This window comes from Falco peregrinus, chromosome 1 (assembly GCF_023634155.1).
Source record: "Falco peregrinus isolate bFalPer1 chromosome 1, bFalPer1.pri, whole genome shotgun sequence".
NCBI lineage: Eukaryota > Metazoa > Chordata > Aves > Falconiformes > Falconidae > Falco > Falco peregrinus.
Genome location: NC_073721.1, coordinates 125,785,027 through 125,803,506, shown reverse-complemented (window position 1 = coordinate 125,803,506; position 18,480 = coordinate 125,785,027). Strand labels below are relative to the sequence as shown.

The 18,480-nt window shown below is 40.6% G+C and overlaps 1 protein-coding gene across 1 annotated transcript in view; it reads right to left on the bottom strand.

The window, feature by feature from the left end:
• Positions 1-506: 506 nt before the first annotated feature.
• Positions 507-18,480, bottom strand: part of IQCH (IQ motif containing H) — a 72,601-nt gene continuing 54,627 nt past the window's right edge. The window contains exons 17-21 of the mRNA XM_055816056.1: positions 10,573-10,740; positions 7,495-7,620; positions 6,009-6,070; positions 3,101-3,209; positions 507-1,730 (exon numbers count right to left, since the gene is read on the bottom strand). Coding sequence (XP_055672031.1) covers positions 1,629-1,730; positions 3,101-3,209; positions 6,009-6,070; positions 7,495-7,620; positions 10,573-10,740 — 567 coding nt within the window. The 3' untranslated portion in view covers positions 507-1,628. The remainder of the gene's footprint in view (positions 1,731-3,100; positions 3,210-6,008; positions 6,071-7,494; positions 7,621-10,572; positions 10,741-18,480) is intronic.

Genomic DNA, 18,480 nt, shown 5'->3' with positions numbered 1-18,480 from the left:
AAGAAACTAGCTGACTCCATGGCAGTGCCAGCCTAGCTCTCCTGTGCCTCCTGTTCCCCCAGCATATTGCTTCTACTGACCAAAGAGGAACATGATAAAACCTGGGTATGAAGCTAGGTGACAAATCTACAAAGAGCTTCTTTGCAGCAAAATAGGAGGGAGTGCATTGTAAATGCAGTGAGGAAAGTCGGAACAACGTACTGTTCTGCAGCCCCTCAAAGCAGAACATAGAACAAAAATATCTTATCTTGTTGGAAGAACTAATAAGTAATTATACTGTGGGGTTTGGCATGTTACTTCTTGGAGATTGAGAGATCATTGTTGTACCTACCACAGCCAAAAGCACCTCTGTCACTTTGATTTCTAACCACAAAGAATAAAGACTTCCAGGAAGTTCATTCATTCACTAAATTCCATGTTAGGAAAATCCATAGCTGCTATGGTATATCCAAAACCATGACCATATTGAGATTAAATGTAAGAAAGGAACAAAAACCAAACAAGAATTAAACAAAAATATTCTTTTAGGTTTTTATTTGAAACGGGGATCATCATTTATGCAGACATTCTCATTTTCAATTAATTACTTCTGTGATCAAAGTAGGAGAGAAAAAGGCTAACACAAAAGATAAATGTATGAGGCTAATGGATCAAAGACTCCAGCATCGGAAAAACTGGGCACTGATCGGCTGCAACTGCTCGGTCACCTTCATTATTCATCTTAAAAACTGGTTTTGCCTGAGCTTTTTGGAAAGTAATCTCAAAACTACTTGGCATACTTGGGACAACAGCACCATCCAATAGAGAAGATGCAGTCTTCTATAGTAAAATTTAGAGAATGTGTTGTCTGTTGGGATTTTAGAGATTTGATGAATTTTACAAATGTAATTGTTGTCCTTTAACATATCAGTGCACAGCAGCTGTGGCAAAAGAAGTCACCAGTATCTGAAATACAGAATTTAATCTGATGGACAGACAGATCCATAAAAGTCATGGTATACTGGGAATATATAAGTACAAGTATACTTCTAATAGTCCTCTCAGAATCCATTGTTGAACTAGTGCTATTATTATTTTTGATAATTTCAAAATGAACATAAACCAACCGCTACAAAAATCTGTAGATAAGAAATAGTGGAATGATAATATAGACAGTTCTGAAGAGGAATCTGGGTTGCTGGGCTTACTGATAAGATGGCGTTTAAGTGTATATTTATAGGCAAAACACTGGGCCTACTTTCATGTCAGAAGCCTTTATTTTAGAAGACAGGAGGTTTGAGAGGGAATTTAGCATTACAAGACTCTTTTCAATGGAGTGTGATCTCCTAGTCTGATTTAGTGACAAAGACAGCATGACCCCCTATTAGTAAGATTTTAAAACCAGATACTGCACTTCAGGAATGGTAAGATGAACATCAGGGGTGTTTATCATGATCCTCTGCTTTCCAACAGTTTGTTTTTTGAAAGAAGGGATATTCTTCTAAACACTGCACCCAGAAATCAGGGAAACTTAACTCAGTTAATATTACTTCACATGCCAGTGCAGAAGGAAAACCAGACCTGTTTTTACAGATGAGAAAGCATTTCCAGAAGCATAAAGAATAAGGCACTTAAACATTTTCCGTTAACTATTCTTTCAGAGCATCTGCTTTCGAAGGTTGCTCTTCTTCCAATTTCAGTTTGTTTTCTGCTGTAATTCCTAGAATTGCTTCAATATCTTGAATTGCCATCTGTAACAGATTCAAGGAATACAAGTTATTTAATGGGTGTTATAATGAAATCTAGCAGCCAAAATGCACAGCTGGTAGTACTTGCCTCGAAAAGGTAACCAGTGTTACACAAGACGTGATGCACCAATTAAATTTACTATTACTTGGGGACAGTTGGGGGAATTATTAGTAAATACGTACAAATCTCAGGTAAATAAAAAATAGAATTTGTTGCAATTTGTACTTCTAATTAACTAACAGGTGTTCTATTTCACATATGTAAATAATTGTTAACTCACTATGAAGAAGAGTTCCTTTTTATATTTTTCTTCAATGGTTGCTCTTCACTCCCTCATGTTGGAAAAAAGGGAGGGAGTGTGTTCTTTGTTTATTCTGTAACATGTTGAAATTTAATTATATCTTCGCTAAAACTACCATTTCACACTCTGCTTGTCAGAGGAAAACGTAGTCAGAATTAACAGTGGAAAGAACGATATAATTTATGTTAGGTGATCTAAGATACAAATCCGTAACGCAGTGCCCCCTTCCCCTTCCTACAAAACGCTTACAGACAAGATCTTTGAAACTTTTTATGAAGTTAAAAGCGATACAGTTTAGCAAAAGAACTCCCTCTGGACAGTTTAGCTATTCTCTGCAATCAAAAAGCACCATTGTAACGAGCGCTTGTTTCAGGGCACGGGGTTGGATTCATTATTGCTTTACCGTCTCCTTTTGCCAGCAAGGTCGTCGCAAAGGAGCTTCTGAGCAAAGGTGGGTGCTCCTGGGGGAACATTCCCTGTGCGACAAGCCCCTGCGCTTTGTCCTGCCTCCCTCCACACCACCCCAGAGCATCCTCTGGCATGCAGGGATGGGCGCTGCAGGCAGATTCAAAGAGCAGAGTAAATTGGGAACAAAATTGACTTGTGAAATTGATGGTGGGGTGGAAGATGTGAACTAAGGGATTAAGTACTCGGTGGCTGCCTGCTTAAAAGAAATCAGTGTTAATAATCTAAGGAGCTATTAGAAACTGAGACATTTGTTTCTAATTTAAGATTCCTACCTCGATGGTGTCCCGTTAAAATAAAACAGGCAATTGTGACAGAACCGTCTGAGGCAGTGCCAATAGCTCATTTGCTCTTGCAAAGGACAAGCAGAGGCATTACATTACAAATAATTTCATGCCAAAGTATGTCTTTTCAAAGAAAAAGTTTCAAACTTAAATTTAACTAACAGGTTCATTGGGAGACTTACTATATTGACCTAGACACTGTAAAATACATACCGCTAACAATAAAAAAGGAATGGTTTAGCACTTGTTTATGATACAGCATGAAGTATTTTCAGCCCTTGTACAGAAATTAACCAGGATCGTTAGTTAATTAACACCTCACCTTAAAATTGGTCTCGCCTTGCATATTAGGTGCTGATATTTCTTGATGGATGATGAAGAGATTGCGAGCAAAGGTCATCAGGACCCCCTGGAGATCCTCTCCAATTGTTCTGTTAATGATATCCAAACAAATGAGTTTACCAATGATTCCCTTCACATGCTTAAAAACAATCGCCCTCTCATTTGTGCCTGTCTGGTGATGGAATTTAATGAGTATTTTCAATCTCACAAGGTGGCAATCTTCAGGGAGATATGAAAGATGAGGCTCCATTTTAACTTGTCAACAGAAAGGATTTGTGTAATAAATAATTTTTATTAATCAACTTAGCAGAAGTAGTGAGGTTTCAGCTACCCCAGTTAGGACTGAGACAGTAGAACACCTAGATTAGTTCAGAGAACTGTTGCTTCTGCCTGCAATTTGTGAGATAGCTGAGGGAAATTTCAGCAGTATCAGCATTTCTTAGATTGTTGTAGCTTTTGAGGCCTTGGTTTCTCTGGTACGTACGGACTCTCAATACATACAATCTCCTGGAACAGGACATCGCACTGAGGAAGAATGTACCTCATTTACCAACTGGAGCTGACAACAGATCTCCAATGTAGTAAAACGGATGATAATTCATATAGATGTTTCAGGTATTTCAGTGATTTTATAAGCTCAAACTGTTACATTCTTGAAAATATTTCAGAATCAAGATAATGAAATTGCATTGAAAACCTGATGGAAGACAAATCTGGGATCAGAATGTATGGCAAATATATTTGAGTGTATTCTGGCAATAATAACTGCCAGTTCACGCTGGTAATCCAAGAGGTATCGTTACATTTCTTACCAAGGGAGCCACTGCTGCTGTACTGTTCCAAAGGAGTAGTTATGAATGTAAGCAGGATGTGGTATCTCAAATGTAAGGACTCCATTTTCCAAGGCAGGCAGCTAACAGAGTGAAATCCCACAAGCAGGGACAAGCCTGAGAAGGGCAGGTCCTTCTCCTCTCCCCGTCTATCTTGCACAGCTGTCATGCTCACTGCATACCCCTCTGTGGACTGCGTCTTAGGCCTCACAGAAAACCAATCCAATAAAAAAGCTTTCTGCTGAATTACTAAGCTGAATCAGCTCCTGGAGTGGTGGGAGAGTACTGGAGACAATGCAAAAGGAGGGTCAGAGGGAGGACTACTCCATAGCTGGGGTCAGGGAAGGAAAGAGCTCACCTTTCAGCGTCAGTGGGCTGTTAGGAGCTGTTAGCAGTTTATGGAACACTTTCAGATACTTCAATCACTTTTTTCAATGGCTCCTGCAGATACTTTATAAGTTCTTATTTAGTGATTTTATTTCAGATTTATCTTACAGCTCAGTCACGTAAGCTACCCGCATCGTGACTGCCAGTGAGTGCCGTACAGTATATGAATATCCAAGCTTTAAACAAATCTGTCTTACTCGTATGCTACTAACAGCCTCATCCGCAAGGAGCTCAGTGCAGGCTGAAGGAATCATAGCCCGAGAAACAATCTTTAGGATTCATTTAGTCCATTCCCTGTGCTAGGGCAGGATCAATGCTACTTACATCATCCTGACAGAGGTTTGTCTAATCTGTTACTAAACACTGTCAATGACAACCGCGCCAAACAATCTAATTAGTTCTCCCCTTACTATCAGAATTTTTTCTTATGTTAAACGTGAATCTTCCTTGCTGCAAGTTAAGTTCATTTCTTCTTGTCCTACTACCAAAGGAATGGATATCAGATTTTTCCTTCCCGCAGAGGCTTTTTATGTGCTTGAAGATTGTTAGCAGATCTCACTTCTGCCTCCTCTCCCCCACTCCCTTAGCCTTTCCTTGTAAGACATGCTTTCTAGAACTCTAAACATTTTCATTGCCTCCCTCTGAGTAGAATGGAAAGACTACTTCCAGTGTCTCCCAGGTTATATTATTTACCTTTTTTCCGTAAGATCATGACGTCATGACTTGCAGGCAGTTTGTAAGGCACTAATTCACAGATCCTTTTCTGCAAAGCTCGTTGTTCCTCCTATTCATTACTGCTGTCCAAGTGTGATTTCTTGCACCTGGTTCCAACTGAAGGTAATTCTGTTTTTCATACTGTTTCTTCACTTCCTTGAGATCATTTTGAATGCTGTTCCTGCCCTCCAAAATACTTGCAGTCACATCCAGCACTTGAGGAAGCTGTTTTCTTATCCAGGCCATTAATGAAATGGCTCCAGCATCAAAGGAATACAGAACAGACTGAGAACAGACTGTTTCAGCTCCTCACTCATTACATCCTCTTTTGGCAGTAAACTTTACACAAATTCTCTCTGAGGAGAGGTTTTCAATCAGCGTATAGTAGATTTTTGCAGAATATGCTTTCTTCGACTTCTTCGAAGAGGTTCATCTGTCTGAAGAATTACTAAACTATCAGATCTGCTGTTGCCTGACTGCCGTTGATCACTTTGTGAAGAACAATATAAAAAGGCATTAAACTTCAACCTTCTTTGCATCACGTATAGTTAGTTTTTTAATAATGTGCCTGTAAAAGTAAGCCTGTGCTAATCCGTGTGCTCTCACAACTAGATTGCTATTGACAGTGAATCTAGCTCTTGTAAAGCTAATTGCAGTAGGCCTTTAGTCTGCAACGCAGTCAGGCTTTGATCTAAGCAGATTCCTGTACGACTTTATTACTAAGATGCTTAAAAGCCTCCCTAAAACTTTTCAGAAGGCCAATCTTACAAGAAGTCATTGTACTTTTCCGAACAGGAGGCGACTGTTAGTGAGCTTGAGTGCGTGGTGTTCAGATTGTTCGTTTCCTTCAAGACCTTTGCCAGAGCCCAAGCCCACACACACTGTGGTGTCATTCTCCTCAGCTGAAGTGTGTTCCCAGCTGTTTATCAGACTATGGAACTGACAGTACATACTTACATCATTCCTAATCTGTATCGCTTCTGATCTTCGTACAATATAAAAACTGTTCCCTGTTTTTCCTATTAAATAAAAAGACAAAGTTGCTTTAATTATTCCTAAAATAGTGATAATTATAATAAACGTATTATACAGGGACAGCAAGTACATAACCGTATCTAAGAAAGGCTAGTTTTGAATTGTGTAATGGATTATTGCTCAGTGTAGGTAAATCATTGCTCTAACTTACTGTAGAGAATACATTAAGTTTATGTAAATGGAATACATACATCAGAGTCTATTCATTAGAAAATATTTTTGTTCCAAAGCGGTAAGAGGTCGTCATAAATATCTTAAAAATTATCTCCTTACACAGTTCTTTTTATTGAGGGACAGGTTAATCCCTAAAAGCCTTATCCACACCTAAATTGAAAGACAGTGAAAATACGTTTAGGTTTTCCTGTTCTGAAAGCTTATACTTCACCTTAGATGTACATGGGACATGAACTTCCATTAGCCTTTGGCTCTGGTTCATCACAAGCCTGGTACTGGTGACAGTTTGGTCAGCAGCAAAACTCACCATTTGGTTTTTAGATGCACTAAGTGACCGGTGCCACCTGTCACTGTGAGAGGTCTCATGAGCAGGTGCTATCCCTGGGGAGGGTTTATACTGAGAAAACGCTTAAAACTCTTCATTTCCCTGTGAAGCCCTGTGCCCTAGGATCTGAAATCTCTGTCCACTGTTCTGTCCTGCATAATATCTTCTAAACTCTTACATTTCTTACACAATTCTGTTCGTAAGCCTTAAAGCAGACTGCATTTACATTTCTTCATTCCTCTTTCTGCTCTCCATTAGCACCCAAGCTCTCGGCCTCTGGAGATGTACCTTCTCTTATGGGTACAGAGCTGTGTGAAAGGGCCATGCAACGGCCCAGCACTCACGCAGCCTCAGTGCTAGCATGGTCCTAACCCAGCACAGCTCCCGGCTGACAGCCATAATCCTTTTTGCCCATGGAGCCATGTGAGCAAACCCGCCGGGACAGCATTCTCTCTGTAGTCCCCCAGGGAGACACCATCTCACTCCCTACTATGTAACAGAAACAATTTGTCACTTTTCATCCTTTACTGCTTCCAGTCTTCAGCCGAATTGGGTATCTCGGCAGTGCAGTCCTCAAGACTTAGGCCCCAGCTAAAGTAAGCTGACAGGTCAGTGTTACAGTATTGGACTTATTTGTACGGGAACTACTGAAGACCTGTATGCAATTCAGAGTTCCTTAGCATCATGAAAACAATTTAAAATAAAACAGTTATGATTTATACAAAGTCTTCTTCAACAAGACTGTAAAACAACACTTTGCTGTGTTTTTAACAGAACACTTAAACATTATATTATGCTAAACATAGCACTGAAACTTTACATTGTGTTAAGTGTTTTCACCATATTAGAATTTACATACAAAAATCATGGAGAGTGAACATCATGTTTTCTAATCTTTCCCGTTCATACCTGGAGGTCAAATCCAACACCACGAGCTTGACACATCTGGAGGAGAACATTATAGTAGGTTACTGAAAGGCTGGAGTGCCTCAGCTGACTGCTCGCTACCGCACACCGGTTAGCCACTGGAGAAGACTAGAGAAAACAATACAGGATTCTTTATTTTCATACCAGTTTATATCAGAAACCAACGTTTTTACTATTTAAATGGCTTTTTCTCAGTGAACTCATGTAAGTGTGGAGTAAGGCTTTATTTGGAGGAATTCCTGTTCGTTACAATATGTATTGAACAGAGACATCATGTCTATGCAGCAAAATTAAATCCTCACCTCACACTGTATGTAAACTCTTGTATTTTAGATCACGTCTATGGAATCACTCTTTATGAACCATGTTTTGATATTTTCCCAGCTTCATTGGTAACTCAGCCCTGCAAAATCATTCCAAGTGGACTCTCTGAATTCCTCCTGCCCTGCGGTAACATACGTTGTTCTAGAGTCAGCTCTTCTTGTTCGCAGAGATTCCCAAGCGGGTAATCAGTAGTTTTTGAAACTGGGTTTCTCCAAGACTGACCATTCTGCTACAGCATTAGCACGCATAATTTTTCCAGCAGGTCTTTGAGGAGTCATCTCATCACTGCAATGGTGCAGTGACTCCAAGGAGCTACGCAACTGACAGTAGCGGAGTTCATGCTATGGATAAAAATTAGTACTGCGTTTGAGTGTAAACTCTTAGCAGTGCTTAGGACAAAAGAATAGAGATGTTGCATTTAGAAGTGAATAGAGACGTTTTTCCTAAACCAGGGCTTTCCCGTGATGTTATTTTTAATACTGGACTGTTCATTCAGAGTGGGGATACTGCATGTTGAAGCGTGTAATTTACAGTATTTTTTCTAAAATGATATTTGTTTTGACATTGACTCATTGAAGTTGACATAGTTGAAATCCTTATATAATACATCTCTGCCTGAAAATTAATCATGTTTATAATATTCTGAGAATTAATAACACCCATTGCTCAAGTCATTAACTTAAAAAAGGAGCTTCCAAAATCTGCTCTCTGCAGTAGGGGACCACAAATAAATGAATGCTTGATAAAATAATCCAAGTAGCAGTTTAACAAGCGTAAACTTGAATGTGGCTGCAATAACACAGAACTATTGTTTAAGGGTTGGCATCAGGTTGATGAGGTGCTTATTTCAGCTACAAAGCATGCATACACATGCATAATGAACTGCAGTATGAATTATTAATGTGTTGCTTATTTAGCCTCATCTGTCTAGAAGATAATGTATCCTAACTATAATGAGTGATTGGTTTTGTACATAATTACAGTAGCAGCAGTATCTAGGAAATTTGTTCTTTCAAAGAAGGATATCTAAAAATAAAATCATCACACAAACTCAGTTGCTGCTCCATTTTATCAAAATCAAACCTACCAGCATTGCGAATATATAATAAATTAAAAGGGACAGAATCATTATTAACATCATAATTTTACACAAAGTGTTTTACTTAATCATTCATTACAGATCATGTGCTGTAAAAGCATTTGTCTCTTGGTTTGTTTGTTTCTTTTTCTAAAGATATTTTCCTGAGAGAGTACATTTTTGTAGTTAACTCTTAAGGAGATAAAACCCTCAGAAGTACAGAAAGAAGAAAAATAAAGGATATAGTGAAGATTTATGTTAATTCTGACAGAATTTTAATTAAAAAAAGTTGCTACTTGATTACTTTTCATTTCTAAAACTTGTACTACTGGGACTAATCATATCTCATTTACTTCTCTGCAACTAAAAGTGGTTGCTTGACAAGAACAATAGATCAAGAGCTCATTAACCTCTAAATTATAGCTCCATGACATTTTTGGAATGGTGCTGCATTCCTCCTCTATGTATGAAAAACAAAAAGGGAGTTGCAAATCTTCTGCCAAAATGTGTAAAACGGCATCCATTTGGTGTTTGTATGTTTATATATACATACACGTCTTACTCTTGACTTTTCTAAAGGCCTTTCTTCCCTTCTTGGAGGGGCAGTCGCAAGGTTCAGAGCCATAGCAAATCCTGCACCAGGTTTGATCTAGTATAACAACTAATGAACAAGTAGTATGTTAACCATGCTTCTGTGACAGTGTGTTTATAAGCATTTCAAGACAATATGCAAATATTTATTTTAAAATCACATCCCTGTGAGGCACTATTACGGACACGATCAAGAGTTTTCAGAGAGGTTAAAGGTGAGATCCACAAGCAAGTGCCACAGCACTCATGGCTTCGGTCCCTAAACCTACAGCCCTGAGCACCTCGGCTCTGCGTGCAGTACCCACGGAGAGCCAAGCACGCTTGAATTCAGAGCGTGTGACACTTGCTTTGTACGAGCCCTAGGGCTTTGTAACTTCAGTCCGGAGAGAGCGAGCAGGAAGGGAGTATGACTGCATCTTCCTGCTTAGGACACTCACCTCAATTAGGTTGCTGTGAGTTTTTCTTCCTGTTCACATAATTAATACTGAACAGTTAGAAGGATGCAGAACTGGATAAAGGTTGTGAGAACCAAGATATGGATTTAGCTCAGGTGAGAGCTGGAAGGGATTTAGGTGTCCAGATCCTTCTGCAGATGCGGCCCTGATTGCTTTACTCTGCATTTTGTGCAGGAAAGTACGAAGCTGGGGTAGAACTTCAGTGATCTGACTTCTGATCCTAAATCAGAGTTAAAGAGCTGATTTCTTCCTAACTTCTTTGAAGTTACTTCTGTAGTCAGAGCAGTGCTTTCACCTTACTTTACTTTTTCTTGCAACATATAAATTGCTGCATTTTTTACAATGTGAAAACTACCTGAAATATTTAGAAATTAGTTACAGCCACAAATCAATATTACTGACTACAAAGGATGAATAATCAGGTACCCTTAAAACATTCAGAACTTTCCTTTAATTTCTAATGTGGTGGTATCACCTTTATTAACCTTACAAAATCTGTTTAAAATCTTAAAGGAGCAGATTCAGCTCCTGTAGAACAGTCACCTAGGGCAGATTTTAAATTTTTGGTAGTTTACATTAATAATTTTATTTTTAAACAAAATCACTGCTTACATTTTTTGTCTCCTCATGCTGAATATGTTGGTTTTTCATTTTCTTTGAACCAAGAGATACTTCAAAGTGGCTAGAGCGACAATCCAGATTTCCATCTGTCACGTACAACATGAGCTGAGTCAAGGCCAGCTGGTCACTATAGCAAAGGTCAAGGTCTGTTGCCCATACCTAATCAAAACACAAACAGGTGCATTAAAATTAAAAAAAAAAATAAAAAGAGAGAACAAGAAGGGTGAAATTCACTCAGCAATCGTTTAAAGGACCATTGATGCCTTTATTTTCATGCATGTTGGTACACATACTTATGGTTTGTTTGTGCTGGTGCATCCTTGGCAGTGATAAACCACTTCCAAATGCAAACAGTCAGAACTCTTAGGTAACTTCCAGAATAACTTTTCAGAGAAAACTGAAAGGTTAAAGACAAAGCAGTTACCTGTACTACTGTTGTGGTTTAAACCAGCAGGCAGCTAAACACCCAGCCACTCGCTCACTCCCCCGCAGTGGGATTGGGGGGAAAAGGGTAAAATTTGTAGGTTGAGATGAAGACAGTTTTAGGACAGAAGAAGGGAATATAGTAATAGTAATGATAAAAGAATATACAAAACAAGTGATGCACAATGCAATTGCTCACCAGCCAGTGATGGTGGTGGTGCCCAGCCAGTCCCCAAGTGCAGCCGCCCTTCCCGGCCAACTTTCCCCAGTTTTATTGTGCATCATGACATCATGTGGTATGGAATATCGCTCTGGCTGCTCTGGGTCAGCTGTGCTGGCTGTGTCTTCTCATGGCTTCTTGTGCCTCCCCCCCCCCCGGGCCTCCTGGCTGGCAGGGCAGCGTGAGAAGCTGAGAAGTCCTCAGGCTTAGTGTAAGCACTGTGCAGCAACAGCTAAAGCATCAGCGTGTTATCAATGTTATGCCCATCCTAAATCCAAAATGAAGCACTATACCAGCTACCAGAACAAAAATTAACTCTATCCCAGCCAAAACCAGGACAACTATCCAGATTTTAGCAACAATTAGAAAAGGTAGATGGATGAGCTCAACACCTGTAAAGCCTGTATCACATTAAGTAGGTAATTATTCAAATACTGAATATCACACCTGGATTTTTCAGCTGAAGAATAATTAGCGTTAAATAAACTCAGCCTTGAGTTACAGATAGCTGTTTTGAGACAGAAAAAGCAAAGTCCCAGATGGCAAAGCTAAACTGAGTAAAAGGAGTTGGGAAGTGTGAAATCCATGTGCACGGACACGTGTTGGTCATCACAGGGTTGAGCAAAGCCCGTTCCCATTGCAGTGCGCAGCTTTATCAAACTGGATGCTTCGGCACACAGACCATACGAATTGCAGTATGGTTCTGCTTCCACTCACACTGCTGTACTGTGGTGCCAATTCAGATTTACATGCACATAACTACACAAGAAATCAAACCATAAGATCGTAGGCTGCCAGTGGAACACGTCCCACAGGCAGGCAGAGGGGAAGCTCACCCCACCCAGGTGCAGGACATACATGCAGGTGATGATTAAAGTCTCATACAAGCCTCGAGAAGTTTCAAAGCATTAAAGCATGTAATAAAAGTAATAAAAGGTAGGATTTGTGAAGCCAGTCCACACCAAATGTGTAGCAGACAGAGGTACTGTGGATTGCTTCTGCAGGACTCCTCCGCCCCCAATAACCTGAGCGTGGTTTTACCTGTGAGTTTTTTCCATTTAAAAAAATGCTTGTGCCTACTATGCCAATGAGAAATGTTAACACACACAAATATCTGCCCTACAGTGGACCCCTTTAAAACAAATCTAGCAGTGAATGACTTGAATAAGCCTTTGAATGGTAAATGGCATCATTATAAGGATATTAAGAGGTCAGGCAGTCAAGGCCTCTCGGTAAACTGGAGTTAATTTCTGAATCGTATGCACATAGTAATACCCTTTTTATAATGGTGAATAAATCACATCAGTAACAGTTGTTAATATCTAACTGCCAAGTATCTGTTGCTGTATTAAATATCCTATTTGTCAACTTAAATATTTCCTGCTGCATGGTATAAAATGCAAATTGGATGCTAATGGCTGGCTTTACGTAGTAATAGGGGAATGTTCCCCAATTATAATGCTTAATTTTCTTCAATAATTTATTCTTTATCATCACTTCTGCAAGACAGGAAGGAACTTTCATATCGATTTGTACTTTTCCAGTATGTGCTAACCTTTTCAATGAGCTGAATAATAATTATAAACTATACATACTGTAGAAGCATTACATTAATTTCCATAAATATTATCAACAAATCAATAACAGCCAATGTGTCTTGAACCTTGTTTGTGTTAAGTTTTTAGATTCTCAGTTAAAGCTCTGCCCCCAGAAAGAGATGGCAGCGCGACATGAGAAGACCAGGGACTGTTGAAAATCTTGGCTCTCCAAGGACTGTTCACTAGCTCAGTCAAAGTGAACCAGATGCTTTTAATCCAGACCATGATACTACAGCTATATTGCTCTAACCTTGAAGTCTGCATCAGCACTACCTGGAAGCTTTGTTGGTGCAGGAGGCAAGTTTGACTGAAGATGGAGCACAAAATGGCAGAGATGGAAAAACGACAGAAATTAAGCCAAGACATGCCTGCGGCTGTAGCGCATCTGCCTAAGTACAAGAGCTGTGTTCTGGCAATACGCAGAGAATGGGTTGAGCATTTAACAGCAGATACAGCATTAAAATCCAGCCTGGCAAACCTGAACAGCCACTAGCACAAGACAAATTCATTACACCCTGGTAAAGAGTCAGACAAACTGTACCAAGCGTGGGATAGCACACACATTTTGCAAGTTACTCAACGAATCCCATGATGTCAGTAACTAAAACCAAAGTATGTGCAAGTGATGTTGTTTTAATTTCAGATGTAGAGAAGAGACCCATTAATTACTTGGGTGATACATTTCACGATCTAAACAAAAACCCAGCATGCCAGCCTGGCTCTAACACCGCACTGGCACGTTCCCAGTCGCTGCTCTGAGAAGGCACAGAAGCACTCCTGGATCCTCCTGCAGCAGGGGCTGCCTCCAGCCTCACCCCTGTCCAAGGAAGGAGCTGCAACACAGGGAAGACGAGAAAAAGCTTGTAGCAGGGCAAGTTGTTTTATGCTGGAAATCATGAGACCAACCAAATGCTCAGTTAAGGAGTTCCTGTTTATTTTCAGAGTGTATCAACTATTTGTTTCAGTTGTGGTTTCATGATCTCAGACTGACTACCCTCATACCATTGCCTACAAAATTAAGGGTTCAGATCAAGAGGGTATACTAACGGCCCTACCGTGTCATAAAGGAAGGTGTCCATCCCCTCCCCTGCCTGTTACTCTCTAAGATTGTATGCAAGGAGAGCTCTGAACATCTACGCAAGCCTCAGTCACAGCTACATTCTATATAGGTAAAGTTATCGTATTTTTTGCGTTTTTAAATACAGAGTTTAGATTTCCACAAGCACAAAGGGGAGGAAAGCAGACATAGCTGGAAGCCACCTGTCCGCCGCCTTTCATTCTGGGCCTGAGGCTGAACCACCCCTATTGCAAGTTAAAGCAGCCAAATGGTCATTCCTGTGTGCCAGCTGGGTTCACCCCCAAGGATTCTTTTCCTGGCTCAGGACTGTCAGAGAACACTACATCATGGCCATGTCCCTTTCTGCTCTGGATGTGTCCCAGAACACCCCCAATGTGGGGAGAAAGGAAGAAAGATCAGATGGCATAAGATTCTGGCTTTATCCTAGCAGGGGATTCCCTTTTGCCATTTAAAGGGCACTTCTGGATTTCAATCCCCTTTGTACTGCTACAGAAATGGGAAAGACACAATGCCTGGGCAGCGGGTCTAACTTCATTGTCACAGATAATGTTTTATTAGCTCAAATGCAGGCCAGATCATTAGTAATTAGTTGACTGAATTCTTCAATGGAACAATTTCTAAGTCCCATTCTGGTTCCTGAAGGTCACAAGTGCCCTTTGCAAAATTAGAGCAATCAGGCAATAGGCAAAATTTTTGGTAGTTTTGAGCAAGAATGGAAGTTGGGCAGGCCTGAGCCTGGCTGGTGGAGCTGTGGGAAGACAACAGCTATGCAGCTGCTTATAGTGCTCTTATTCTGGAAGCAGGCAGTGGATATCTGTGCTGGCTCTATCAGTCTGACGCCTTTCACCAATAATATATGAATATATATTCCCAAATGGAAGGGGGTAGCTCATTATATCATACTAAGCACATGTTGACCATATTGAAGTTAGCACATATCCCTTGAGTGTAATGACCTAAAATTAATTCTAATAAACAAAGAGCACCAGAATCCTTTATATCTCTGTCTAAAGAATTCTAATTAGGTGAACTCCACAGCCGATGACTTGCATTTTCTGTGATGTTACCAGGCCCATGCTAAGATCCTGTATTTCCACTGCTCTGAAAGCGCTCTTTGGCACGCAGAGCACTGAGCTAAATCAGTAGGGCTGGGGCTGCCATCAGCAGCAGATATGGAGAAGAACATGGACCGAGAAAAACATCTGATGCTGGAGCAAGAAGAGCTATGCATCACATTTACATGAACAATTTGGGCAATATAACAGAGACATACCTACTGCTCTCTCTCCTGCTTCTTTTACCATATGAAAGGGTCAGAGCACAGGAAGCTCTCAGCTTGGCTGCTCCTTCCCAGTGCTGCTGGCCAGCCCTAACGAAGCATCACACAGCATGTGAGCAAAGAGATAAGACACAGAAAAGAGGGTATGGTGCAGAAGAAAGCATGCTAATAAAGGTGGCATCAGTCACCCCAAATGGAGACACAACTCAAACTGAAAGAATAGTCTCTGCGAAGGATGACAGACTCACTGGTGCCACAGATGGCTCTTCCAGCAGCTTGGAGGCACAGAGCATGGTGTGAGGAGAAAGGAATACCATTTACAGACCTCGAGCACTGCTCCCCACTGTTGCTGGGACTGGACTGAAGGCTTCTTCCATGTATTCTTTGGTTCCCTGCAATGCTTTGTAGCACTAGATTTTATATGGCAAGTAAAAGGGCACTCATCATTCTTGACATCACCACTGGTAACCAGAAGGGGCTGATGCAGGCTCCCACTATTAATGCCTTAGAATACTATGAAACATAGAAACAGTTGAAACCGATATAGAAGTCGGGGGGGGAGGTAAGTGGCACGACATCAGCTCTAAAGAAAAAGTACACAGCATCAGATAAAAGCAGCAAAGAACAGACCTTGATATAGTTTCCAGCAATGCTTAGTGTTACAACAGACAAGGAACACTATTTTCCGTCAAGGCTCCCTTTTCAAAGGGAGGACTATCCTCCCAGTAGAACAAGCAGGATGTGATATTTCTATCTGTGCTAGACTTTAACCGAAAAAAACCCCTACACACGGAAATGTGAGCCTACTGAAATCAATTAAAGGCTTTTCACTTTGTCTCAGGACGCAGAATAGTAGCAGTCTATTAAAAACAAAACAAACCACCCAAAATAAATTAAAACGTTTCTTAGAAATGTCAACCCAACTCCACCTTTGTGGCACATAATCTTCAAAACAGTTTTAACAGCTCCACAGAGCTCCAAGCACAGGCAGAACGAGTGAAACATCAGACCTACTCATTAGTTTGGGCTGTTTTTCTTAGTAGGCTAGAAAGTTCATTTAGGTTCAGCTCTCTAGTAATATCTATTGGATTGCAACAGGTTTTCCTTTGAAGTAATAAAAAAATGGGTGTCAAAAGCTTCTGGAATGCCTTGAAAATCTAAGCTGTGTTGTTTTCTGGTTTGGGGGGGGTGGTGGTTTTTTTTTTTTTTTTAACTTTATGAATATATCTCCGTATTAGGTAAAGCAATGTCCATAGAGGTCAGGCGGTTAATAACCAGATGAATTATCATCTCCTCCAGTAAATCAGGAGCTGTTAGAAGCAGGCCTGTGCAAAGGTCAAGTTTAAGTAAAGATAAAGAATGATATAATCATACATATAAACAAATATCCATTACTTGATTCCATCCTCATTTTCTGAGGATATACAATAAGGGCATGTATGCAGTCATAGGTATTTGCAATTGCATGACAAATTAGCATAACATAAGGAGCTTTCACCCAAGATTTGGGGACTTTCAGGACACGGCATTCAGAAATTAAAGTGGAACAGAGTTGTGAAGTCCAGAACTGATACTTGATCTTCAAACAACAAATGCAAGTTCAAAGATAATCAGATCTAAGTTTTCATTATGACTTATGATTTTTTTTTTTAAAAAAAGTAGAGGCAGTAATTAAGATTTTAGATAGTCTTAAGAGTGGTTTTAGATTAAGCTAAACACAACACAGATTAGGACTTCCCAAAATCCCATCACTGGAAAAAAAATAAAAATAGAAATACATCCTGCAAGACTGACTGGCTGTTTGTCCAAGGAAATACACTGAAGTCTGGAATTTCTCCTTTTTACACGGGCTGCCAAACGCTGCCAGGAGATGCTCTCCTTCAGCGCGCGCAGCTTAGAGCCTATGCTTCACAGTAAAGGCATCTCAAGTGAATAAAGTCACAATTATAGTGTAATTCTTTAAAACTGCCATAAAAATGCTCCAGCTTTAAAACGCAAACTTGAGAAGGGAAGGAAACAAATTCTTAACGAGTTACTAAACTATAGCTTTTCATTCTTCAGTTTAACTGTTTTACCTGCATCTTATATTAATATCTCTGTTATTGTAAAGACCACACCTGCCATTTTTAAAGAAGTGGTTGAATGAAACTGTAAAAATGTCAATTAGTAAACTTGGGCATTGAAAAGACAGCTTCTTTTAGGACTTTCAAAATTCGCAATAGAATTAATTATTTCAGCCGCGGTCACAGGCTCTTGTCCGGCTGCCACCTTGTGGCAGCTGCTGGGACGCTCTGGTGCTGGCCCGAAAACTGGAATTTCAGGGCCCTGGAACTGGCCCTAGTCTCTGTCCCGCTGAACGTAAGGTTGGAGGGCGGTTAATGAAAACACTGTGGCTCTTGTTTGAAAACAACACATAGAAAATGCTGCATTCTGTCTGGAGAAACCTTAAGACGCACATATGAATACAGAAGAACGCGTCCCACCAAAAGCATCCCTCAAAGCACTAACTAAACTGCAACACCAGGGCTGATTGATGGGCATCAGAGACATCTGAAGCTTCTCCTAACCCCAAACCGGCCTGCATGGCTGGCAGCCCTGAAGCCATCCTCCTCAGGGTCTTTTTAAGCCACTGGACTAGAACGGAGGGAGAATACCCCCCTAAACCTTCCCAGCTCTGTAATTCTCCTTTCAGTATGTTCCACCTCATCTTTTCCTCCGTGCCCAACTGAACAGTTTAATCCAGTGTCCTCTCACTACTGCTGCAAAAGGTGTGGGGCTGTGTAAGCTATCAGGCAGATGAGAAAGGTGACTTACAACACTGCTGCTCCCAATTATCTGTCCACAGATCTCTGGGTAGTTAGTAAGTTTATGCATTCAGGCAGTCCCACTCAATTAAATGGACTTATTTAGGTGCGACTCCTCGGCAAGTTGGGACCTAAGCAGCATTCAGTCAATACTGTGCAAGACCTCACTTCGAAGGGTCAGGGCCTTGCTCTTAAAGTTCAGTCCTGAAAAACAGAGTGGGAATCAGAAGCGATTCAGTCCAAGTCACGCACCTAATTCTTCTCCTCCACTTTTTCCCCCCCCAAGACTTTGAAAACAGCATGACTCCCATCTCCCTTTCCCTCAGGAACAAATCACAGATGCTTATAATCAAGACAGAAACAGATTCCCGAGGCAAACAGAGAATTGTGTCAAGTCCCCAGCTTTCTCTGCCCCTCAGATCCCTGCCAGGGTGCTCGTGGCCGGGCAGCTTGTGGCAGCCAATGCATAATCCCGTGGGTGCCTCTGCCATGCCCAG